Source organism: Nematolebias whitei, chromosome 1 (genome assembly GCF_014905685.2).
Source record: "Nematolebias whitei isolate Nwh7 chromosome 1, NemWhi1, whole genome shotgun sequence".
Lineage (NCBI taxonomy): Eukaryota > Metazoa > Chordata > Actinopteri > Cyprinodontiformes > Rivulidae > Nematolebias > Nematolebias whitei.
In genome coordinates this window covers 53,798,981-53,826,635 of record NC_056498.1, presented here as the reverse complement: position 1 = coordinate 53,826,635, position 27,655 = coordinate 53,798,981, and the positions used below count along the sequence as shown (strand labels likewise).

At 39.3% G+C, this 27,655-nt stretch overlaps 1 protein-coding gene across 1 annotated transcript in view; it reads right to left on the bottom strand.

Annotated features, from left to right (window-relative positions):
* Positions 1–27,655, bottom strand: part of lmbrd1 (LMBR1 domain containing 1) — a 54,234-nt gene that overhangs the window by 21,569 nt on the left and 5,010 nt on the right. The window contains exons 4-7 of the mRNA XM_037693634.1: positions 13,011–13,108; positions 9,723–9,790; positions 7,811–7,899; positions 171–244 (exon numbers count right to left, since the gene is read on the bottom strand). Of these exons, the coding sequence (XP_037549562.1) occupies positions 171–244; positions 7,811–7,899; positions 9,723–9,790; positions 13,011–13,108 (329 nt within the window). The remainder of the gene's footprint in view (positions 1–170; positions 245–7,810; positions 7,900–9,722; positions 9,791–13,010; positions 13,109–27,655) is intronic.

Sequence of the window (27,655 nt, the reverse complement as noted above, 5' to 3'; positions counted from 1 at the left end):
TTTTTAAAAAGTCAGACCTTTTCAGTCGCACAGGCTGTTTATGCTACAGAGGTGTCAAGATATGAAAGCCTTTTCATTGAATGATTTGCTGTAATTATCATGCATATGTACGTCACTCCATTGATGAAGCACAAAACAATGCAAAAGAAATATGGCAGGTCTCAACTCACCGTGTAAGTGATCACTGCCAACATGCCAATCAAGGTCAAGGAGCTGATGGAGAAAGAAAGAGCTGCCAAACCATCTGAAAGTGAAAAGGAAACTGAGAAATTTGGCCTAGGCCTTGGGGAAAAAAAACAAAAAAACATCAATACAGTAGACTCTTTGCTATATGTGGAAAAACTCAGGAGCATGTGATTTCTATAGTGCATTTTCCTTTCATTTTCATTTCAATAAAAATAGAAGTTGTTTCTGACCTCAAAAGTAAGGCTAGTTTAGATTATTATTTTGGAAGTGTTCTACTGCAGTTGGTAAAAATTATTATAATTAAATTAAGGAATATTAGAAATGTAATCATGCCTTAGGTTTGAAAACTGTAAATTTACCCAGTAAGCATGCTTAACAGGACATTTTTAATAAGACATGGGTATGTAAAAAGAGTACAACTAATATATATATATATATTTTCTCCAGAAGTATTGTGTTAAATCAAGGATGCTTTTGCTGTGTCTTAGAAAAATACTACAAACTAAAAGTCGGGATACTTTATTAATCTGTGTTTACAATTGCCATTGTTTCTAGACTTTGTCTTTTGATGAGCTCTCAAAACCATAGATTAGCAGTTTACATGTGCAATGGGAATAAATAATTTTAATGATAAGTTTAATGACTTCACATCTCTCTTTTAAGCTCCGCGTGGAAAACTTGGTAAGGAAACTGAAAGTTAAATTGGGTTTCTTTTTCAAAAATAGATCCGGTCTAACTCTGAATGCTAGGAAATGCCTTGTAACTGCGACTTTCCTTCCCTTCGTTGACTACAGTGACATTATTTACATTAACACCCCTACAAGTATCTTGCAGATGTTGGACACTGTCTATCATGGTGCACTAAGATTCATAATTGGCTGTAACTACAGTACCCACCATTGTGCCCAGTATTCACTGGTTAACTGGTCATCATTAACTTCACATAAACTCTCTCACTGGTACATGTTCATCTTTAAATCACTTCTTGGTCTGTTGCCTTCAAATATCTCCACTGCGTGAGTGCAGCTACATCGTGTGCTATCAGGACATTTATTACATGCAGTGTTCCCTCAGTGCAGACTGAACTAGGCAAAAGGGCCTTCTCCTACTCTGCTCCTGTTTCCTGGAATATCTTGCAAAAAGATCTGAAGCTCTCGACCTTGACCTCTAAGTGGCTTCAAACATCTGCTAAGTTCATGGCAAAAACCACATGTTCCTGGTTTTAGTATTCTACATCGCTTTACAACCCATTCGTTTTTGTTTCACATTTTTATATAATTTTCTTTTATTTGTTCTTCTCAATTTGAATGCTTTTTATAATTGTCTACTGTTGTCTTTGTTGTCTACTGTTGTCATCACTCTTACAATCAGGTCTCTCTTGTAAATGAGTCCCCGAGGCTCAATGGAATTAACCTGTCTAAATAAAGGTTGAATGAACAGCTCATTAACAACAGCAAGACAGCAATGCTGTACTAGTTCTGGAAATTAATTTATTGGACATAAAATGAGAATGTGTTAGTTTTCTTTTAAACGCAAACACATTATGTTAGTAATTAGACATCCTTAGATTCAATACTCCAAACAATAAAAGTGTTCTTTTATTGTATGCGAGTTGAATTGTGTAACCTTTGATGCAGAAAGAGGGCCACCTATGAGGAAAACAACAGTGGGGGTCTCACCAGCTGCCACAGATAAAGGTAGAAGACAGGGATTGATGAGGAGACTGATTGCCTCACTCCCCTGTCAAGATCCCACCTGTCATAGAGTTCTAAATAAAAAAGCAACACATTTGTCCTTTTATAAATATCCCACATCCTCTCAACAGCAACATTATAAAGCCCAGACCACCTGTTAGCCTGGTCACAGGTGGGTCTCTCCTTGTCTTTCACCTTGACAATGGCATATCTTTAGGAATATTAAGTCACTATTCAGGGCGTACATAATTCAGGCTGTTTATATCATTATTCACTTAGTTTAAAACCGTTTCACATGCAGCAAGATAAAGATATGGAAAATTGAGATATGTGCTCTATGTGGAAAGACAACTTTGAAGTCTGCATTTGAATACCTGTTTCATATTCCTGAGCTTTTCATTGTGATTTTACTGCCTTTGTTTAGAAGTGAGCTTGGTGAAACAGACAATAGCCTTATGTTCTGCATAGAGAACATTCTGTTCGTGGACTCAACACAAAGCGAAGGATGGATGTTTGCTGCCAGTCGTCGTTTCTTGAGAAGATTTTCCGGGGATTAAACATAGAGAATATTGTACAATATCAGTGGTGTTTCCACATCTGCACGTCAATTCAAAAACCAATGGAATGAGGTAGCCCTTATCTCATGCTGCATATAACCCTTAAGGCTTGTGTTCCTGTATGGCTTATGCAAAAAGGTGTTATTTGAGAAGGCTTTTTAGCTTTGGCACCCTCTTTCAGTGGAATGACAGAATCATCGAAAGCAATCAGAGAGCAGCTGCATCTTGAAACACCAACAATATAACCTCCTGTTTGTGACGAGCTTTACTAAGATGAAGTAATAAATGAGAAAATCTCTCCATTTTAAAGGCCCACAAGCATTTGGACATACAAAAAATTGTATTAATGCAATAGCATAATGTACACTAATCAAAATTATTGAACAGAAAGATTAACGGGTGGTTTCTGGCTAAAATTCAAAATAATTAAAAGTGTCTGACCAGTCCTTTAAGCTGATCAAGTAGAACAAACTGGCCTTTGTAAAAATAAGGGTTCTACTTTTGAGCCCCATAGATTGTGAATTGGTGTGTCTGTAAATTGGGCCGACTCCCAGCTTTACCCAGGACACTGCATCGTAACAAGACAAGCAATGGACTATTTTTAAAATCATAATTACTTATTTATATATGTATCCAATCGTCGATCTATTTTTCTGTGGTTTCATTTTCATAGTTTGGTATGACGTGCATATTTCCAGTCAGTAAATGTCTGAGGGCTTATAGGTAAATACCTTCCAAAATGTTTGTTTGCTCATATTCAAAACTACGCTCACACATATATGCAAGCGCAATATTGTTTGTTTTCTTGTGTTCAAAAAGGAAAAAAAGTAGGAAAAATAAACTATTATAAATCTGTTCAAATACTCTATATACGTAGTAGCTAACGCTTTACAACCTCAAGGCATAACAAAACAGTGCAGAGCACTACAGGATCTTGGATAATACAGTTACAAGCTTCAGTCTGCACTATATCTGGGCAAAACTATTTTAACTGTCTAATGTTTATTGTTGATATGTGCTGCTGACTATCCATGCTGCTGATCTCATGCTGCTGATTTATTTCATGCTGCTGTGTTCATTCGTACTCATTTGCTCACACAGACTCATGTTCGGGCTGCTGTAGTTTGGTGTATTGTTTTGCACTATTAAGTGTTTAGTGTCTTCTTAGCTTAGCGTATTTCTTCTTAGTTCATATCTTAGATCTTATTACAGTTTTTCTTTTACAATTTATACTTTTGTTGGATGTAACTGGGACCCTGTGTACAAAATTTTGTTCCACGACATGCATCACATGCAGTGTGAATGACAATAAAGAAACCTTGACCTTGATCTATATGACAAAAAATATGCAGTACTCATTTAACAGTTGTTGAAAAAAATAAAAATAGTCAAGCATGTTTTGTGGCAAAAGGTGTCTTCCTCACACATCTAACCAGGTTGTCAGGTCCTCTGGATGAATTAGTCTTTGTTGAAACATTTTCTTTTACCCAAAAGACTTCTTCAGTTTGTGGAGATGCAACAAACTGTCTTATAAATAGCATCTTCTCATAATGGATCAACCTGTCTGCTGGTGACAGCCAAGACTAGTTGTTCACATGCGGTGGACCATCAGCCTAACAACTGATCGTTAGTGCCCTGATGGGTGCTTGCTATTCACAGAGGGCTGAGTTATGCTAGCAAGAAGAGTATTGTAAAAGATGAACAACTGTGCACGGAGGTCTTCGCCATGTTCTACAACAAGCAGGTTCTCTTCACAAAGATGGCTTCTTTTACTCCTCTATCAAACCACTGTTTCTATCTATCAAGGATGTGAACATCTTCATCCCTAAAAGAGTGACCCCTGGCCTGGAGATGAGTGTAAACCCCAGAGTCCTGGCCTGATGATGTTGCTCTTCTGTGCTGGGCCATCGTTTTGGCCACCGGCTGCTTTATTTTCCCGATTGTATAACTGATGCAAAGGGGATGATCTTCACATTTTCTCAGCAGAATAACTTCTTGTGGTAAAAGAGGATGGTTAGTGAGAGTATTTAGGGGTTAAACACAGTGACAGATGGTTCAACTTCCTTCTTGATCCACAAATGGCAAAAGGCCAAACAACTGCAAGGGGTCTACAGTTGGCTATGTTCCTGCATAGCATGAGCATAATTACTTTCATTGTTTTGCTAAATAAGTGAAGATACTCAAACAGGGTTTCTCTGCAGTAAAGCACTTCATCTAATTTGACAAAAAAGGTGATTTATCAAAGTGTTTTTTGCCATCAATTAAAAAAAAATAAATCACTGTTACTGTTAAAGAGGACATAACAAATATATTGACGGAAACGCAAACACATTTGTAAAAATGTACATTTGATATTTGAAATGCTGATTTTTAGACTGGAAGCAGCCCATCTTACTATTTACTACCGTATGCGACTTAACATAACATTGTACAGGTCCTTCTAAAAAAAATTAGCATATTGTGATAAAGGTCATTATTTTCCATAATGTAATGATAAAAATTAAACTTTCATATATTTCAGATTCATTGCACACCAACAGAAATATTTCAGGTCTTTAATTGTTTTAATACTGATGATTATGGCATACAGCTCATGAAAACCCAAAATGCCTGTCCCAAAAAATTAGCATATTTAATCCCACCAATGAAAGACAAGTGTTTTTAATACAAAAAACGCCAACCTTCAAATAATCATGTTCAGTTATGCACTCAATACTTGGTCGGGAATCCTTTTGCATGAATGACTGCTTCAATGCGGCGTGGCATGGAGGCAATCAGCCTGTGGCACTGCTGAGGTGTTATGGAGGTCCAGGATGCTTCGATAGCGGCCTTAAGCTCATCCAGAGTGTTGGGTCTTGCGTCTCTCAACTTTCTCTTCACAATATCCCACAGGTTCTCTATGGGGTTCAGGTCAGGAGAGTTGGCAGGCCAATTGAGCACAGTAATACCATGGTCAGTAAACCATTTACCAGTGGTTTTGGCACTGTGAGCAGGTGCCAGGTCGTGCTGAAAAATGAAATCTTCATCTCCATAAAGCTTTTCAGCAGATGGAAGCATGAAGTGCTCCAAAATCTCCTGATAGCTAGCTGCATTGACTCTGCCCTTGATAAACACAGTGGACCAACACCAGCAGCTGACATGGCACCCCAGTGACTGTGGAAACTTGACACTGGACCTCAAGCAATGTGAATTATGTGTCTCCTCTCTTCCTCCAGACTCTGGGACCTTGATTTCCAAAGGAAATGCAAAATTTACTGTAATCAGAGAACATAACTTTGGACCACTCAGCAGCAGTCCCAGGCGAGATGCTTCTGCCGCAGTCTCTTGTTCAAAAGTGGCTTGACCTGGGGAATGCGGCACCTGTAGCCCATTTCCTGCACACGCCTGTGCACGGTGGCTCTGGATGTTTCTACTCCAGACTCAGTCCACTGCTTCCGCAGGTCCCCCAAGGTCTGGAATTGGCCCTTCTCCACAATCCTCCTCAGGGTCCGGTCACCTCTTCTCGTTGTGCAGCGTTTTCTGCCACACTTTTCCCTTCCCACAGACTTCCCACTGAGGTGCCTTGATACAGCACTCTGGGAACAGCCTATTCGTTCAGCAATTTCTTTCTGTGTCTTACCCTCTTGCTTGAGGGTGTCAATGATGGCCTTCTGGACAGCAGTCAGGTCGGCAGTCTTACCCATGATTGTGGTTTTGAGTAATGAACAAGGCTGGGAGTTTTTAAAAGCCTCAGGAATCTTTTGCAGGTGTTTAGAGTTACGTCGTTGATTCAGATGGTTAGGTTAATAGCTTGTTTAGAGAACCTTTTCATGATATTCTCATTTTTTGGGACAGGCATTTTGGGTTTTCATGAGCTGTATGCCATAATCTTCAGTATTAAAACAATTAAAGACCTGAAATATTTCAGTTGGTGTGCAATGAATCTGAAATATATGAAAGTTTCATTTTTATCATTACATTATGGAAAATAATGACCTTTATCACAATATGCTAATTTTTTTAGAAGGACCTGTATGTGTATATCATAATGCCAATGAAGGTGCACGCCAAATTAGCAAGTTTACTTCGGATGCTCCCGTCTTCAGGGGTGACTACAGTGAGCAAACTCTCATGAAAGATTTGGCTTTTTTTTTTTTTTTTTAAACACAGGATGCCCATCCTGATGCAACCTGGGCTTGAACCTGCAACCTCAGGATTACAAGACCGCGGCACTGTCCACCGAGCTACCGTAGCCCCCCTCACCAAAAAGTATAGTCTTAATTCTGCTTAAATCATAGCCACACCACTAAATAAAATCAAATGGATTTTATTTGCATGTGTTTTCCAGATAATTTTTTAGAACTTGTTATATGCAGTTTGATTTTTGTCAAAATTTGAGAGTTTGACAAACTAATGCAATGGAGGCAGTGTTCACAGCTCCAGTCATCTTAAAAACATGTTTTCTAAAAATAAACATTTAGTTTTAATAGCAAGATTTAGGCAAAATACTCTATATAAAAATGATAAATACACAAATCATGTCTTCATTAAAAACACTTGTTCAACTGTCATTTTCCAAAAAAGTAAATCAACAGTAATGGTGCAAGTAGAGAGAAATAAAGAAGAAACAAGTGTAAATGTTACATAAAGTAATCAATAGCATTCAATAAGTTTAGAGGGACTGAGTTTGTCTTACAGAATGTTAGTCACTAATTTATACTAAATGCAACATTTAATCTATAGACTATTATTCATTCCATTTTTAGAAGGCCAACATGATGTATTGTGGTTAGTCATAATGTAGTAATGAGCTCCTGGAATGGTTTCACTTTAAATAATTAAAAACCACAGGCAGTCATATGTCTTTTTATTCATCACATTTGTGACTGATATGTCAGCTTGTAAGCACACTGCACTGCACTTCTCCACATCTTGAACAAGTGGTGAAAATAAATACTAGTTAATACAAATTTTAGAAAAGAAAATCAGAAATAAAAACTTAAGAATAAAGCTAATATTCTGAATAAGGACAGCAGGTCAATTTATACCTAACTATATGATACCTATGACTCTTTGGGATTGATTGCCATGTTGTAATACTACTGTAGATAGTTTTAAAGCATTTTGATGAGTTTTAATAACTTTGTTTATTAGAGGTACAGTGTGTATTTTTTTTCTTACTGCATTACAATACAAAATAAGATTCATAATGGTACAGAATCAACACATTGAGGCTGATCATTTTGGAAACAACAAAAAAATAACCTGCCACTAGTACATCTGATACAACTAGTGATTTTTTTTTTTAAAGAGTCATAAATAAAATACATTTGTTAGCGTATGGTAAGAACACCAGTAAAAGTGAAAAGTAGGTCACAAAGCAGCTGTACTTACGACTACTGCCAAGCTCCTCAAAAAGGTACTGCACCTTCTCCCACTGAGTGGAATTCTGATTAGTTGGAGCCTGAATAGGAATAAATACACTGAAAAGAAATCAAAACATAATAAATTAGACAAAATTAATCTGGTTTATTCTAGATATGCTCTTATATATATGGGGGGGGGGACCATGATTGGATAGATGGATGGATAGACAGACAGACTCCACGATCGGATATAACAAAAACAAATTTGAATCAGGTTCTTCATTAACAAAGCATTTTAAAAATACAATTATTTAAACATCTACACGTAATTGTTAAAAAAAAGTTGAAATTTTGATTTGGCATGCCACAACCTGTTTACATGCCTACAACTGTTAGTAGAGTTGTATTCGGGCCCTAAAAATCCAACCCGACCCCAGCCCCAGCCCATAGCCATCATTTCTGAACCCCACCCGACCCGACGAATTAACAGTAATTACAGGTCCGACCCCCCCACCCACCACCACCACCAAAGAAACAACATTTTTAATTAAGCTTTGACTGCTTATATAGTGATCAACAGTCATCGGACGTGGGTGGCTAAGGGGGCAGAAGATCGAAGCTGAGGGGGTGTTTGTCCTTTCATGGCTGTCTAAGCACATTAAATGCCTGTTTCTGCCTGCATTCTGCATTATTCAGACAGAGACCCTGCTCTGACATGTCAGATATTTTGGGATCTCACCTGTTTGGGTTGTCGGCCGTGCACGTCCGCCGAGTGCAGCGGTTGAATGAACGTCCATTTGGGCGATGGATCGCTGCCTGGCAGTACAGTCCCATCTGAAGCTTAACTAAACTTTTACTTTTTCAAGGCCGGTCAGCGCACAGTCAAATGGCCGTGTGAGGCTGGCGATTGTATGGCAAGCCATGTTGCCATATAATTGGATCATCAGCCACGCGCATCTGCTGACGCAATCAAAAGCCCGACACTGGCCTGGCCCGCACATTATTATGGCCAGGCCCTAATCTGGGTCGGGCCAGGCTGGGCTCCAGGTTAGAAATGACAGCTGCAACTCACAATTTTTTTTGTAATTTTTTTATCCTAGTCTTTTTAGGAAAGCTATATTGTCAAAAAAAAGCAACTGTAATTTGTAAGATTTGATTGTTGTCTGAAAAAAAAAATAATAATAATTGCTTGATTGTTCTTCAAAAATAAAAATAAAAAATAAATGAATAGAACAATAAATGAACAGTACTACATAGTAAGTGACTGGGGTTGTTTTTTTCTCAAGTTGTCTTGCCTTGTAACATTAATCACATACTAGCTGACTGGACAAACATAAAACAAAGTCAATTATGTCTCCTGGTATCAGTGAAGCAGTCCAAAATAAAAAGTATCACTGTCAAAATTTAAAGGATCAAAGAAAAAAGTGATATAATAAAACAGCTACAGTTACAGTTCATGAGTTAAAAGAGTAGCTATACGTCTATAAAAACGTCCTCTAAACTTTATGGTGTAAGACATTACAGTCGTGTGTTTCTTATTGTTTTAAGCCAGATAAGCTTTCTTTCAGAGCCCCATTTAATGGTTGAGAGAGCACATTCAGTCGCTCCGGCTGGACTCCAGGTATGTTGCTATCGCTGCTGCAAAGGAAATCTGTTATAGGTGCCTGGTGCTACTGAACACAAGCAGTGTAAAATCTGCAGATAAATAAAATATGACTTAAATTGTGCCTCAGTACATGTATCTGTTGATACAATATAAATGTGCTTTGTGTACAACAATTCACTGAACTGTGTTTAGACTCGCATGAACAAACAGAAACCTATTTTTAGACAGAGGTGTTGGTTCTTTTTCCTCTTAAATAGTTAACTGCAACCTGACAAATGACGCTGCAGATGTGTTGCCCCCCCCAGAACAGAAGTGATCCTTGTGTCCAACTCACCCAATTAAAAGGAGCACCACGCAGAAAATGACGAATCCAACTGTGTATTTCAGGGCGTTTTTCACTTGCTATAAGAAAGGAAAGAAATGAAACTGGTCAATTATGGCCATAAGTGAAAATGTATTATTCATTGTGAGTGAGTTAAAGGTTCATTCTCCATTTAGATAAGGCCTATAGTAAGTGAGCGCAACATTGAATAAGTGTAGATCCAGTCTGACTTTGCAGAGATAATGTGTCACATCCGGCGCCATTCAAGGGTCTTTTAAAGTAACAATATAAAAGGCTGCACTATCTGTAAAAGAAAGTGCCTCCGTCAGCTCAAAACTGGCACATGGCAAGGAGAAAGGCACATTGCTATGACACATTAATTACTCAGTCATATAGTCACTCACTGGAACTTCTAAATCTTTTTTTTTTTTATATATATATATTAACATTTTGTCACGACTGAAGAAATGATATTTCTGAATGGTATTATAGTATGAATGCAGTGGCACAAAGGCAGGACAATGGAATTATGTACATTACCAAAAACAAACTAATCATTTGTTTTTATCCAGTTGCCTTACATAAAATATGCTCTCCAACAGTGGGTGTGTTGTTCACATCCAAGCTGTTAAAAACATCTAGACTGTTTTCCTCACATTAAATCACAACCTCACAATGCTCTTCTTTTTTGTTCTTCTGTTTTTGTACTCTGTGTTCCTTTGCAAATATAAATTTTCCATGCGAATGTGTTGGAGAAATGTCGGTCAAAGATTAAGGGTGTTTTAATTTATTATGGCTGAGAACATTATTCCCCTCTGCCCTGAGAACAAGAAGCGAAACCATCTCCCAAAACACTACCTGTGCCCATGAACCATATGTTTGTGTAAACCGAGTGCTGTGTAAGAAGACTGCAGCTGGATAGCCTGTCCTGAAATAAGACCTTGCATGTAAAAATACCAGTTAAAAACTTTGACCTGCTGTAAGAGTGGTTCTTTTGAATATACAATGTCAGAGAAGGAGAAAATTTATCCAACAGAATGTATATTCATAAATCAAAAATGCAGAGTACAAAACACTGCACCATGAGTGATCAAAGGGTCTATATTGGTATACGCGGTATACGTATCTTTAATTTCTATTTAAGAACCAGTGTAGTGTGGCTACTATTTAGGAAACCAAAAGACGAAAACAGAAAGATAAAGAGTATTTTACTTTTAAAGTGTTTTATATATTTGTACCTAAGGCTGGACAATAATATTGAAATATATTACAATTTACTTTTATTCAGTAACGGTGATATTAATTTTAAGCACATTCTTGATATTTCGATATACATTACGCTATGATTACAGTGTTTCACTGACATTTCTTTTTCTGTTGGAGATGAAGTGGCCGCTTCAACCCCAACAGAAAAAGTCGTGACACACAACTACGTCTTGTTCTAGAATTGCGCCGCTCGGGGTGGCTGCATGTTGGAGTAGCTCTGTAACTTTCATTTTGTGTTATTGCTTTTGAAAACTAATTCCTCTTTTTTTCTGGATGTAAATCACTTTTTCCGGATGATTACTTCCTCTGGTATTGGATGCTGTGCAGCTGGAAGGATTTTTATAGAAACTTTTTTACTTTTGGACATTTGTTATGATGCGTAACCATGGCGACAAGGTGTTTTTTAACAACCAGCTGATTAAACTCTCAAAAGCTCAAATACATCAGCTACAGCCCCAAATGAGTTGAAAAGGAGGCACCTTGGTTGAATTTCCATCAACCTGGCGGCTGTGCTCAAGTACCTGACCACCAAGATCATGGAGCAGGTGGGAAACTCAGCTTTTGACAACGGGAGGACCAGGATCATCCCCCGACACCGTAAGCTGTCTGTGGTGACGAGAAGCTCGGCAGACTGCTGGGAGGAGTGACCATCGCTCATGGAGGAATTCTACCCAGCAGTCGGACAGTCCTGCTACCCAGGAGGACCGAGAGACCCACCAGATCTGACAGCAAGCTGGATCCAGGTGGATGGATCAGTATCTGTGGCCAGATTCTTTGAATTCTTTGCAGGAGATCCTTCCTGCCCACAGATCAGCATCTATAACAACTCTTGAATGAAACCAAGATGATGAGCTACGACAACACTTAATTTCCCTCTGGGATTAATAAAGTAATTTTGAATTGAATTGAATTGTAAGTGCATGGTGACGTACACCGCAGACGGAGCTCGAGTCCAGAAGGAGTCAGCGGTAGCAGGCTAGGCCAGGCTAAGCTCCAACGCACGTTAAGCTTTTGCTTCAAAATGAGTGCCCATGACCATCAGAATGTGAGTGAACAAACTTTCACAAGCGAAGAGAAAGCAGACGACATAATTGTTGAGAGGAAAGACTAATTAGGCGGTGTGGAAGTGGTTCGACTATCTAAGATCGGATAAACTGCAGGTTTCAGTCAGTGTGCTGCAAAATGTGACGGAGAGTCGTTCCAGCTAGTGGTGGGAACACATCGAACTTGTTCCACTCGATACAAAATGTTGAGTCACAAGATGAAGCACAATAAAAGTTTGAGCCACCGTGTCCCTGAAACAACAGCCCCAGCTGTATCAGAAGAGAAACCCATGCAGCAAACTGTTATGTTGTTGTTTAAAGTTAAAACTAATAATAATGACAAAGTTGAGAGTTTTATATTTATTTGACAGTGATTTTACATATCTTTGAAGGCTAAATACAAATAAAAGGTGAACATTAATTTATTTGTACAGTTTGTAAAAGTTTTCTGAGGCTTTTATATTGTTTATATAGATATCGAATTATATCGTTATCGACCGAAATTAAGAAATATATTGTGATAAAAGTTTTGGCCATATTGTCCCGCCCTACTTGTACCAAAGTTAGTGGCAGAAAAAAAAAAAACATTTCACTTTCACCTAATGACATTGTTAGCAAATGTACATGTCACAAACACATTAAAACTAAATTATATAACATATTAGCTCTTAAAAAGTGAAAATAAATCTGCATTAGACTGAATACATTGTGGAGTTACTTTCTAAGAAATGGGGGGAACCTCAAGATTCAGGTAAGAAAAAAAAAAAAATGAAAAGGATAAACACTGTTTTTCATGTCAAAACTGAAGATACATTTATTCACAGTGCTTGAAACTTTCTGGAAAGTTTCAAGTGAATTTGTAATGTTTCTGCATTTACATGCATTTAGATGTAGCTGCAGAATGTGAGTGAATAAAATGTGGGCTCCTCAGAACCACAAGAAGTAAGCTACAGCTGCACGCAGGAGAAAAAAGAAGAAAAATGTGTTTTACCGAGCACTTGCTTGTGTTGTCGTCATCCTTTTCTTCGTAGTAGAAGTAAACAAAGGGGATCCATAAGAAGACACAGAACAGTATGATGGAGTAAAGAGCTAAATGGAAAAAAAACATGGAAAGAATTAAAAATCATCATTTGGTTCTTTACAGTGTAGACTACATACTTCCTATATTGTGACACTAAAATGGTAAAAACAGCTCATTGGTTAGTTTGACTGTAAAGCTTCCTTTCACAAAAAAAAAAAAAAAAAAAAAAAAAAAAAAATTGTTTATTTATATTTGGAGGTAATTCCCTTCTTGTTCACACACTGTAAAGTCTATGTCTGGATATAAATAAAAACTGTGCTTTAATTTCAACTTCTACTTTTAGTTCGAATTGAATTGTGTTAAAACGCATTCAGAATAAAATGAATTTGACTAAACCAGTGATTCGCAAAGTTTGTTGCTTTTGTGTTTTTTTTTTCCTTTGGAGAAAGAAAATTATCTGCTAAAGAGGGAAAGGGAATACAACATTTTATGCCTGTGTGATGCTATTAGACAATGTATGGCACTTTTATAATACTTATTTAAAAAGTGTGTTTTCTCTGTGATTTGAAAATACAAATAATAGTTTGAAAGAGCTGCATCCCCACAGTTATTGAAGTTTTGTATATTTGAATCTGAAAAAGTAAAGTGAAATATATCATCCAGTCTCAAATGTTATGATTATTTTTCCTTTAAGCATATAACAATATCACCTCTGTCTCAGTGTTGACCTGCAGCAACAAGAACAACCAAAAGTTGTGACTTACAACATAAGATTTATGCAATATATCCAAAAAGCATATTAATGTGCTATTTTAAGCTAGTGGCATTTTTGTTTGTACAAAAGTGAATCAAATGGATTTAAATGAATACCATCTTAAAATAATTCAATGAAAAGCGTTTTACAAAGGCAATCCCAGCAACTTAGATGGAGTTGCTCAACACCCTGAGGTTATCGTGTAAATCACTAGAACAGCCAACAAATAAAACAGAAAAATGTAGCAAAACAGGTTAATGAGACTTTTTGAGTTTCAGTTTCACATTTTTATACATTTTAATAAACCTTTTATTTGATAGTATTTTTTTTTCCCCACTTATGATTTCCACTTTGCCTTAAGGTCAGTTAACTGAAGTAAATTCAAAACACCAGTTCAAACAATTAATGAGTAACATCATCAGGTCCCTGTAAACAGCTGATGTGACTGTTAAAGAAAAAAACAGACAAAACAAGGAAATTTAAGTTCACATGATAAATTTGTAACACCAGTAGCACATTTCAACTTTAAAGTCCATGTGGAAAACAATTCAATATTAATAATACAGCATACACTCCAGCATGTAGAAACGTATATCCACAAAATAAAAAAAAAATAAAGGGTTTTCTCTGCTGCAACAAAATAAATGTTGCTGTTGCAGAAGATTTTTTTGTTCCAGAGCTGTGATTGTGACAGGGCATTGATTTCAACATGCACATGTTCATTGCTACACCCATGCATCCATTTACACTCAATTACAGCTGGACAAACTGAGTTTAGAATGACGTCAGCAGCCAATAAGCACAAGCAATTCACACTATGCAGCCAATGGCATATTCCTGCTGGTTAAAACTAATCATAGCTCCATGAATATTAACAATCGGAGAGAATAGGTCATTTTGCATTACCATGAATCAGTCATTACTCCATATGCAGATCATCTACTAGGAAGAACAATTGATCACGATGAAATGTTTAGCATATTATTCCAGTGACAGAGTAAGGGGGCTAAGTAAATAAATATCCTTAACCCTTCATACAGCTTTGTGTTCATGTGTTGTATGCACAAAAAACTATTCACCCATTTATATTTCTAATATTGTAAAATTTTAAGCCTTAATGAGTAAAGTTAAGTTTTGACCCTACTGTCTGCAGAGATATTTGCAAATAGGTGCTTGTTCTTTTGTTACATAATAATTATTTAGTCTTTTCCGTGCATCAGCTCTCAAGCTTGGCCTGATGTACCTTTGCAGTGCATTGATGTCATTTATGAATAGGAAGAGTGGCTCAAGTTAATCCACTACCAAAATGCTCCTGAGCCAGCCCCCTTCAGCAAACCACACAAACCAGTGGTGCAGTTATACATAGTTCATTGTCTTGGCTTCTTGTTTCGAAGCATATTCTAACATGGTACTTTAGCACATGTATTTGGTCTGAAGGATACAACATAAGGTTACCAGAGGGCAATAGTGTCACTAGGGTGCACTACCAAAATGTGACCTCACTCATCTAAACCTGCCCTCAAAAATAAAATAGGAATTTGCCACTTTTCAAAAATCCTCCTAAAAAACAACACAAGGCAAGTAATTTCCATTTAAACTCAACCTGTGCATGCCAACAGAATACGGAAAACAAGAAAGGTATTGTAGTGCGCACGAGGACCGCTTCCTCTTTTGCTTCTCTTTTACAAACGGTATTAAAAAAAGGCCGGAAGAAAGCCAATGATTTATTTAGAAAGCCATGAGTATTTTGCTCTGCTGCTCAAGGGTCTTATGCACCACTGCTTTGAAGTACTGAACAGTCCAAGGAAACGTACAAATGGGACAAACCTTTCAAACTTAGCTTTCACTCTCATCAAGAACACAAAAATGTCATATAAAAAGTAGATGTTTCTACTATGGATACTCTTTACAAACTGAATAGGGCCTGGATTAGATATTGTTCTAATATGATAATTAGAAAGTTGTAAATGTTTTATTTATGAATTCATTTTGAAGAGGACTGGTTTTATTATCTATACACAAAAAGGCACTGAAGATCCTGCTTAAAACGCCAAATGTGACGCAGTCCAATATATCTTAAAATATGTGATTGTGTTCATTCTCATTGAAATACTATTATTTTCATAAATAAGACTGGTTGAGTAACAAATCTCAACATTTTAGAAACACAGATCCATAAATGCCTTGTTGAATTTTTACTACTGACCTCTCTCGCTAAAAAGGCTTCTTTTTTTTTTTTTTTTTAAAGGAAATTCAAAACAAAAGTATAATTGAGGCATTCTGGTCACATCGCTACATAAAAAGTAACAAATAATAATGATTTAAAAAAATATATAAAAATCCTAATCTTGTACTATGTATTTACAGGTGCAAAACCTACGAAAAAGAAAAAAGATCAGGAAACTGCTGTCAACTCAAGATCTGTGTGTGCTAATAACCCTCGTAACTTCTTAGAAGCTTTTAATAAAAATAGTGCCAAACCTCTTGAATGCTATGGATGTTCATCATGACGTAGCAAAATATGTGTACACATGGAGAAACAAGTAGAGAAAAATATGTCAATGTACAAACTCTGCAGTTTTGTTGTAAAATTGTCATGTTCATTTGTACACTGTGGATCAAAATAAGTATTATCTATTCTTCAGTGAGATAAGAGTAATCTTTCAAAACATTAATGGTAAAGCCCAAAACGTCTGTGTGTGTGGGGGGGGGGGGGGGGGAACAAAAAGAGTAATCTGAACCTGCTCTCCACAGCTTCATTGTTCATCATTAGAAAAGTAAGCCTACAAAACTCAAGTTACGTATCGGTCTCTTTTTATTTTGTTTGTTTTGTTGCAAACTCAAACAAAATTAAGTAATTTTTTTTACATTACAATTATGAAAAGACTGTTTATATGACAGCAGAACAAATAATTTAAACCTGCTGTAAAAATGGTCTAAAACATATAGCCATAAATTTTGTGCATTTATACTCTCTTACACTGAACTGCTAAAAAATGACTGTATGACAAGCACATAAAAACATAATCAAGCAAATAATACCCAAAAGTCCTCATAATCACTGAATTAGAGAACACAGCTACTTTGTACAAATCAGTCAATGCTGGACAAAAACACTCTTCACAAAAGCAGATATGAATCTCTATATCAGCCCTGTAATTATTTTGTTTGTGATGTGCAAATGGAGAGTTATGAGCCCTGAAGGATTGGATTTGTAAGAAACCTGTGCATCCATTGACATGGAGCTTGGTCTCCACCTACTGGCAAATAATAAAGTGATGACACCAAATCCAGAACTGAACAGAAACGGCATTTGTCCAGTTTTAAATGCACATCAAATACTGTAGCAAAGAAAAATATCTTGCCCAATTTATTAAGTTTATTTGTTACTTTACAAAGTAGAATTTTGCTCCAATCTAACTCATCTTCACAGACACTTGTCAAGGATTCCTCTTGAAAAAAGCACATACTCTTGGTTGACTTGTAAAAGGTGGTGGTAAAGGGGACAACAAAACGTAAGTAATGTGAACTCAAAAAGAAGTCAAAATAACACAAAAATCGGTCACTACTACTGCTGCTGCTACAGAAATTGAGACAGGAAAGCATTTTAAATATTTACATGTGTGCTGTAATTTACCATTACAGACAGGTTCTGAGGTAAACAGCACAGAATCAATCAAAACTGCAAAGCTGCACTTTATGTATTTTGGCCCATCCAAGCATCTTCCTGTATCAACAGCCAAAAAGTTGCAAGCTCGGTAAATCTGCCAGAAGATGATTCTGCACCATGCACGTGCCAAAAGATGACTACATATTCACATGCTTGAAGCAAGTAGCTTTTTTTTTTTTAAGATTCTCTCTTAACCCTGGTTGTAGCATTCTGCAAATGTACTATTTACAGAAAGAAAAAAAATGTCTCTTCATTGGATCCAATGAAAAAAATGTCTCATAAGGACAGCTGTGAAGGTCTTCAATAAAATAATAAGAGTGGTTTGAACGTTTGTGAACCCTTAAGAGTATCCATATTTCTGTAAATGTTATCCTAAAATCATGGTATAAACCGTGTTTGATGGATATATTTTATCTCCTAAACTTGGCCCACGTAGGCTGGTACTATGTGGCTAACTTTTGGGGTGGTAAACTGTTGTTTAAGTTATAAGTACCTTTGGTCACAAGATGAGATTTGCTATGTCTAAAAAGGGGAAAGGTAACATTTTAGCATCTACAAACACCAGTAATGTTGATTAATGTTACTGTTCAGTGAGTACAGTGGTGCTTGAATGTTTGTGAAGCCTTTATAATTTTCTATATTTCTGCATCAATATGACCTAAAACATCAAAATTTTCAGACAAGTCCAAAAAGTACCGTATTTTCTGCCGTACAGGTTGCACCGCCCTATAAATCGCATCAGTCCAAATATGTCTAATAAAGTGGAAAAATAAATAAATATGTCTCTTCGCTGTTTAAGTCCAATCTATTATACGTCACTGCTGACGCGTCGCGTTTGTTACGAGTCACCGCTGACAAACTGGAAAAGTGGGCCGGTGTTGTGCCAAAAATTGATTGGCTGCCAAACGGCGGCTCCAGGCGAGCTGGACCACGGGGGCAGACTATGGCAACCCAATTGTGTCATAAATAGCCACTTTTACCCATTACATAACGACGGCATGCCATACTACTCAAATGCCATCTAGTGGCTGATAATGGTAATGTTCAATATTTTCAATGTCAAAATGAATGAAAACGGTCATCTCAGCCAAAAATTGGTTTATAAATATGGGAGGAAAAAAAAATACATAAAAAAGATGCTTCAGTGCATAAATCGCAGGGCATGTAAGTTATGCAAAAAGCTGCAACTTATAGGCCAAAAAAATACAGTGATTAAAAAAAACCCAGTTAAACAAATGAGACAAAAATAGTATACTTGGTCATTTATTTATTGAGGAAAATTATCCAATATTACATATTTGTGAGTGGCAAAAGTATGTGAACCTCTAGGATTAGCAGTTAATTCATATGTGAAACATGGTGGTGGTAATATCACGGTTCGGGCCTGTTTTGCTGCCTCTGGGCCAGGATGGATTGATGGAACAATAAATTCTGAATTATATCAGAGAATTCTAAAGGAAAATGTCAGGACATCTATCCATGAACTGAATCTCAAGAGAAGGTGGGTCATGCAGCAAGACAATGACAAGTTGTTCTACCAAAGAACGGTTAAAGAAAAATAAAGTTCATGTTTTGGAATGGCCAAGTCAAAGTTCTGACTTTAATCCAATCCAAATGTTGTGGAAAGACCTGAAGCAGCAGTTAATGTGAGGAAACTCACCAACATCCCAGAGCTGAAGATGTTCTGTACGGAGGAATGGGCTAAAATTTCCCCAATCTGGTGTGCAGGACTGATCAACAGTTACCAGAAAACTTTAGTTGCAGCGAGGGGGGGAGAAATCACACCAGATACTGAAAGCAAAGATTAACATAATTTTGCCACACAAATATGAAATATTAGATCATTTTCATCTACACCCCCCTGAACATAAGAGGATCTGCGGTGGAAGTGGTCTCCAGCTACTTGGGTGTACACATGAATGACAACCTCAGCTGGAGCAACAACACCACCAGCCTGATCAAGAAAGCTCATCAGAGACTCTACTTCCTCAGACGGCTGAGGCGAGCTGGTCTGGGAAGCTCAGTCCTCACCTCCTTCTACAGGTGTGCAGTGGAGAGCATCCTGTGCTCGAGCATCAATGTGTGGCATGGAGGCTGCACAGCTGCAGAAAGAAAAGCTTTGCAGAGAGTGGTGAAGGCTGCACAGAAATCTGTTGGAATCAGTCTCCCCACCATCACAGACATCTACACCTCCAGATGCAGGAAGAGGGCCACCTGCATCATGAAGGACCCCACCCACCCAGCACACACACTTTTTGCCCCACTCCCCTCAGGAAGGAGGTTAAGGAGCATTAAGTGTAGAACCACTAGACTGAGGAACAGCTTCTACCCTGAGGCTGTTAGACTCATGAATCTCTAACTAGAATAATCACTGTGAAAAACCATATCATGTTGCTGCTGATCTGTTTCATGTTGCTGCTGATCTGTTTCAATGTTGATGTGTTCATGCGTGCACATCTGCTCACAAACTCATGTTCATGTTTGTGCTGATGTTCAATGTTTTATGTTATGAGTGCTTAGTGTATATTTAGTTGATGTTTTTCTTGGTTCATATCTTAGATGTTATTACTGTTTTTCTTATTCATTTTATTGTTGGATGTAACTGGGACCTTGTGTACATAATTTCGCTCCACCACATGTACCACATGAGGTGCGAATGACAATAAAGAATCTCACTGACTCTCTCTGACTTTTCCTCAATAAATAAAATGACCAAGTATAATATTTTTGCCTCATTTGTTTAACTGAGTTCTCTTGATCTACTTTTAGGACTTGTGTCAAAATCTGATGATGTTTTAGCTCATATTTATGCAGAAATGTAGAAAATTCTAAAGGGTTCACAAACTTTCAAGCACCAATGTAGAGGGCTTGTTATACTTAAGATGCATAATATTGGTTCTTGCAATGTTATTGTAGATGTCTTTATCTCATTCATGCTCAAAAAAAGAACTGCAGAGGGTGGGTGTGTGTGTGTGTGGGGGGGGGGGGGGGGGTTAAGCCTGTTAAGTCCTCCCTCAACAGCACACGTCAGAAACAACCCAGAGCACAATTGGCAGAATGAGCATTTATTTTCAGTTGATGATGGAGGGGTTGGAGGAGGAAGATCTGGAATTTATCTTATTAAATGAGGAGAAGAACTAGTTTTTTTTTTATTGGTCTCAAAGAGACCACCACCATTTCTGATGGACTGTGTGTGAACGTGCCCCAAAGCTGCCCGGCCAAGGCAAACTCCCTCCCATCATCACTGCCACTACTGATCGGGAGGAGCACTCTCTCTCAGTCAGCACAGCCATGGGGAGCCACTGGTTCTCCATGCTGTCTCCTGCAAGCACAAGTTTGTCCTTTCACAAGATTTTTTTTTTTTTTTTTTTTACTATCGTTACACATTTATTTTTATTTTTATTTTTTTTACTTTTTTTTTTACTATTTTTGCAGGAGCTGTTGTAACGATGGTCGTATTTTCTCACAGCTCAGTCCATCTGCTCCTCAGCATGAAGTTCTGACCAATCTCACAACGCTCACTGCCTACCCAGTAGAAGACTAGTTCTGACTGGGTGCAAGGCATAAGACAGGGTGTCAGCAGATAATTGTAGGAAACGATGCATTTTTTTGTCACGCACCCACGTCACCTAGACACTAGAATGGGGCTTCTCATGGACTATAAATCTGGCCTTACTCTGATCCCACTATCAAGAGACCAGACAACAAGAGCTTTCATGGTGAGACAGAAACAAGAACGTCTGTGCGTTCATAACAAGCCATCAATGGGCATCTGTATTTTTTAGATCAAACATTTATGTGATGTTTTGGATTTTATTTGAATGAGAGCTGCTGCTTAGAAAGATAAAACTTTGGATTGCATCACTAGAACCTTAAGTTATTGTTGAAACTCTGTGCTGCTATTATTAACATTTTTTTTTTACCTCATCCTGACTCCCCAAAAAGAACAAATAGTTATTCAGTGATGTTCAGTGATGCACTAGCATGTCTGAACTCTAAGCACTAATAGGTAAAAAGGGATATTTATAAAATGGCCACAATACAATGTTTTTATAGAAAACATTGTGTCCTGAAATTTACCAGAACATTATTATCCCACAGACAGGCACAACACAATTTTAGGCAGGTAGTTTTAATGTTGTAGCTGATAAGTGTATTTACTTAACTAATTACTCAAACAACCACTTCTGATCTGTGACAAATTTCTTGAGTCTAGCTGTTGCACCATAAACAAGGTTTCCAGGCAGTTTGGCCATTAAACAAATTAAATTACCGACAGGACAGAGCCCTGCACAGAAGGCTAAGACTTCTGAATTATTCATCTTTTTCTCCCCGATGTCTATGAAGCAAAGTTTCAATTTAAGGGTATGTCGAATTCAAATTAGAGACAGCAAAATAGAAAAATGTATGAAATCATTTTTGTCCCACTGAAGGCTAGATTCATGTGCAATGTTCATAGTCTATAAAAAACAATTTTCTGATCTCAACACGCCACTGTGAAGTCGTTTCCTCCATTCTTTATTCAGCTTTCTGGCCTGTTGTTCTTTATTAGGACATTATGCTTACCATAAAACATGCAACTTTGGCATCTCTAAGTTCTATCTAATTTGGGCTCTCAACAAAAATATATACATGTTTATCTTTAACATAACCATTATAAATTATTTTAATTGTACTAATGGATTTGGAGTTCAATTTTATCTTGTGCTTTACCTGGATGCCACTCTTAGCATCCAGGTAAAAACTGAATCCACTAAAGTATTAGAATAATGAGGTGGTCTATACAGGAACCAGTTCATAGCAAGCTGGAGGTCCAACAAGTCAAACTTATATCTGGTTAAAAACACAACACAGTTGAGCACAAGACAAATAATAAACAGCTGAAAACTAAAATTGATTATGTGAATTAGTTAATTAAATGTTGCTCTTTCTGCAAAAAAAAAAAAAACAAAAAACAAAGACTGCGGACCAAAATTTGCCAAAAAATGTTTTACCAAGAAAATAAAATATATAAGAATAAATCCTATGATATTACATGAAACAACCAAACTTTATAAATAAAATGTTGAAGATGAAAAACAAAAAAGTTTCCATAACAGACAATTTAGAAATCATTTAAGATCTAAATTAATCCGAGCATGTACATGGATATCCAGCAACTGGCATATGTCACGATTCACGCCTGTCTGAGTTTATATTTTTGTCACGTTGTTCACTGCTTGGTGTCTGTGGATTTTCTCCTCTGCTATCCTTCTTATTTATATGTGTTTCTCTTTGGTTTTGAGACTTTTATTTCTGCAGCACTCTGTCTGTTTCTCTCTGCTGGCTGCATGATAGTTTAAATTTGTCTTTCCTTCACTTCACTCTGCACTGATTAGTTTTCATTAGCTGCACCTGTCGCTGCACCCTTTATAAACCTGGTCTGTCCACAGGGTGAGCGCCAGATAGTCGAAAACAGCTTGCCTGCCAATAGATATCCCGCGCTACTTTCCTTATAGTCTCATGTCTCCCTCCTGCCTTGTTTTGCCTGCCCTGCTCCTGTCCCTCCTCCCGGTCTTCGTATCCTCGCCTCTGTTCGCTTGCTTCCTGGTTATCGACTCCGGATCGTCTGACTTCGCCTCTCGCCTGCTCCTTTGGATTTATTCCTCTCCTGCTGGTTCTCGACCCACGCCTGCTCCTGACCTGCCTATCGCCCGCTCCTGCATGGTACTGTCGCATCTCTGCTCTCTGGTTTTGACCCTCGCCTGCACGACTACGCCTCCCGCCTCACGGATCGGGTTCTGGTTCGGCGCCGCTGCGGATCAGCGCTTTTCATCCATCCATCCATCCTTGGGTTCAACGCTGCAGCCGGCTGACTCTCTTCACCGAGATCATTCCTCCTGCAGTGGGCACATCAGCTTGGAGCGACTCATTAATCCCACGTCCCCTTCAACCAGAGTAACGGTTAGTGGTCTCACCTTTTTGACATTTGCACCTGCTTCTGTCTCCCGCCTGGCCACTAACCGTACTCTACTTGTTTACAGACTCGTTCCAGCCCAAGCTCTTAGATCGACACCAGAACCAGTTCTTTCTTTGAGAAGCCAGACTCTCTCCAATAAACTTTTATATTTAGTTTCAAGTGTTTGTGGTGATTTTGGTCCAGTACTTGAAGGGGTTCGTTACAGAACTATCTGGCCAAAAATCATGGACCACTCACCATCTGCAGACTGGCGCTCTGGTGTCGAGGGCGCTATAAATAAATTAGAAACTGGTATGGAGGACATTGTCCGGATGTTAAGAACTATGACTCCTCAAACCACGAATCAGGACATGTGTAGCTCATTTTCTGCCTCTGGGCCGGTACGGGAGCCTCGCCTCGCCCCTCCCGAACTGTTCTCAGGGGAACCCGATCAGTGCAGACCATTTATTACTCAGTGTGAAATTCATTTCCAATTACAGCCATCATGTTTTACCACTGAGAAATCCAAGGTGGCATACGCCATTTCTCTCCTCTCTGGCAAGGCCAAGAGGTGGGGAACTGCGGAGTGGCAGCGCAACTCTCCCTTTTGTAACATTTTTCAGAACTTTGCCAAGGAGCTGTGTCGGGTGTTTGATCCAGTGCTGCCTGAGAGAGAAGCTGCCAGACGTCTGTTCTCTATCCGTCAAGGTAACCGCAGAGTAACAGACTACATAATAGACTTTCACTCTATCTCCTCAGGCAGTCATTGGAATGAGGAGGCCCTGACTGATGCTTTCTATCGAGGACTAAATGACAACATTAAGGACGGGTTGGCCACTAAGAGATATCCAGATTCTCTACAGGACTTGGAGGATTTGGCCACCAGGGTGGACCTACGTTTGGCTGAACGGTCCAGGGAACGTGGATCTTATGCTCGCACGTCCACCCCGTTGGTTAGTGAACCTCTCCCGGAGACCAGAGCACCCAAATCACCTCCTACTTCTCCCTCTCTTCCTGCAGAGGAGCCGATGCAGTTGGGCCGCAGCCACATTACTCCCTCTGAGCGTGAGAGGCGGCGAAGAGGACATCTGTGCTTCTATTGTGGGGGGGCTGGTCACACCATCTCGACGTGTCCGGTAAAAGGGCACGCTCAGTAAGCTTGAGGAGAGGTTTACTGAGCAGGGCTTTTTCTTCAACACTCTCCTCATATGTGACTCAAGCTGCTACTCTCTCCGTTCCGGGTAAGACCCCAATTTCTGTAAGGGTTTTTATTGACTCTGGTGCTGACACGGAGTTCATGGACATTGATTTTGCTGTTAAAGCGGGTTTTAAAATCATTGAGTCAGCCAAAGAACATTCTGTGGTGGCTTTAGATGGTCATCCCCTGAACTCCTCTTCACAGTTTACTGAGCCCATAATTCTGCATGTGGGGGGTAATCATAGAGAGACTGTCAGTTTCCTCATCATTAATTCTCCCCAGGCTCCAGTGGTGTTAGGTGCTACCTGGCTTCGAAAACACAATCCCCACATGGACTGGAGAAGAGGGGAGATTTTGGGTTGGGCTGAGGAGTGTTTATCATCTTGTTTATTGGACGCTGTTATCATGAAGGACTCTGCTAAGAACTCTGTAGACAACTACCCTGACCTCTCTAAGATCCCCTCCGAATACAACGATCTTAAAGAGGTATTTAATAAGGCTAAGGCTACATCTTTACCACCTCATCGGCCTTATGATTGTGCGATCGACCTTCTCCCTGGTTCCACACCCCCTAGGGGACCTCTTTATTCTCTTTCTATCCCCGAGCAACAATCTATGAGGGATTACATCCAGGAATCCCTCCAAGCAGGCATTATTCGTCCTTCCGTCTCTCCGGCCGGGGCAGGTTTCTTTTTTGTAGGCAAAAAGGACGGTTCTCTCCGCCCTTGTATCGATTACCGCGGTCTTAATCAGATCACCATAAAAAATAAATATCCCCTACCTCTCATGAACTCGGCTTTTGACCTCCTACAAGGAGCTAAAGTCTTCACCAAACTAGATCTCCGCAATGCCTATCATCTAGTTCGTATTCGGGAAGGAGATGAATGGAAGACCGCCTTCAATACCCCCACAGGTCACTACGAGTACCTAGTCATGCCTTTTGGGTTAACCAATGCTCCCGCAATTTTTCAAAATCTGGTCAATGATGTTTTGAGGGATATGGTTAACCAGTTTGTTTTCGTTTATTTAGATGATATACTTATTTTTTCTAAAGATCTGTCTACCCATCGCAAACACGTCCGCGCAGTACTCACTCGTCTTCTTCAAAACGGCTTATATGTTAAAGCTGAAAAATGTGAGTTTCATGTTTCCACCACTTCGTTCCTCGGTTTCGTTATTTCCCCAGACAAGATGGAGATGGACTGCAATAAAATTGCGGCGGTTTTGGATTGGCCGACCCCAAAAGATCGTAAACAACTCCAGCGGTTTTTGGGGTTTGCTAATTTTTACCGACGATTTATTAAAGGGTTCAGTCTCATTTCTAGACCTCTTCATGCATTAACATCCACTAAGTCACGTTTCATGTGGTCCTCAGAGGCTGAAGAAGCCTTTTGTAAATTAAAGACCCTCTTTTCATCGGCTCCCATTCTACAGGCCCCTAACCCAGAAGAACCTTTCATTGTGGAGGTGGACGCCTCCAGTACTGGGGTGGGGGCCATTATCAGCCAGCGTAGCAAGGAGGGTCGACTTCATCCTTGTGCTTTTTTTTCTAGGAGCTTGTCAGCACCGGAACGCAACTACGATGTGGGGGATCGAGAGTTGCTGGCTGTCAAGCTCGCATTGGAGGAGTGGCGTCATTGGCTGGAGGGCTCCAGATTCCCATTCCAAGTGTGGACTGATCATAAGAATCTGGAGTATCTCAGGTCGGCCCGCCGTTTAAACCCTCGTCAGGCCAGGTGGGCACTCTTTTTCTCTCGATTCAATTTTACCTTGTCTTTTCGTCCTGGGGAGAAAAACGTGAAACCCGATGCTCTGTCCCGTCTCACCGAAGATGACTCTTCTTCTCTTTTAGAGGAACAGGGGTTCATTCTGCCCGAGTCGACCCGCCTGGCCATGACGCGTCTCGAGGCTGACCTGAGAGCATCCAGTAGGTCTCGTTCTCCTCCTCCTGGTTGTCCTGAAAACCGCCTCTTTGTTCCCCCACACATGATTAAAGAGGTGCTCGAATTTTGTCACTCTTCCCACCTTTTCTGTCACCCAGGTCTCACTAAGACTCTTGCTGTGGTTAGGTCACAGTTTTGGTGGGATTCTTTGTTTAAAGACGTTCAGTCTTTCGTCCGATCATGTCCCCTATGTTCTCAGGTTAAATCCTCCAGGCGTCCTCCTGTTGGACTGCTTCGTCCTCTCCCCATCCCAAAACGTCCTTGGTCCCATATTGGGATGGACTTTATTACTGGTCTCCCTGTCTCTGAGGGTCATTCAGTCATTCTCACAATTGTCGATCGCTTTTCCAAGATGACCCACCTGGTTCCCCTTCCTAAACTTCCTTCCTCCAAGGAATTGGCCCACATCATGGCCAAGGAGGTATTCAGACTGCATGGACTCCCCCTCGACATAGTTTCTGATAGGGGTCCACAGTTTGTTTCCTTATTTTGGAAGGAATTTTGTGGTCTTCTTGGGATATCCATCAGTCTCTCTTCAGGCTTCCATCCTGAGACTGATGGTCAAACTGAGAGGACCAACCAGGAGGTGGAGAACAAATTGCGCCTTCTGTGTAATACCGACCCTGAAAAGTGGTCCTCTGCTCTACCATGGGTCGAACACTCCCTTAATTCTCTTCCCTCTTCAGCTACCGGTCTCTCTCCTTTCTACGTGGTTTTTGGTTTTCAACCCCCAATCTTTTCCCTTCAAGAACGCGAGGCTGTGGTCCCCTCTGCTCATCTGATGGCTCTCAAATGTCGTAGAGCCTGGAGGAGAGCCAGACGTGCGCTGCTTAAAACGACGGCGGTTTATTGCAAGAAAGCTGACCGCCGTAGGTCTAGTCAGCCCATCTATAAAGTGGGCCAAAACGTCTGGCTCTCCACTAAGAACCTTCCCCTCAAGGCCCAGTCTCGCAAACTTGCTCCCCGTTTTATTGGTCCTTTTCCTATTTCTAAAATTATTAATCCTGTCGCTGTCCGTCTCTCCCTGCCCAAGTCATTTCGCGTACATCCCTCCTTTCATGTCTCCTGCATCAAACCGGTCACCTCGTCTAGATTTCACACTCACGTTCGTT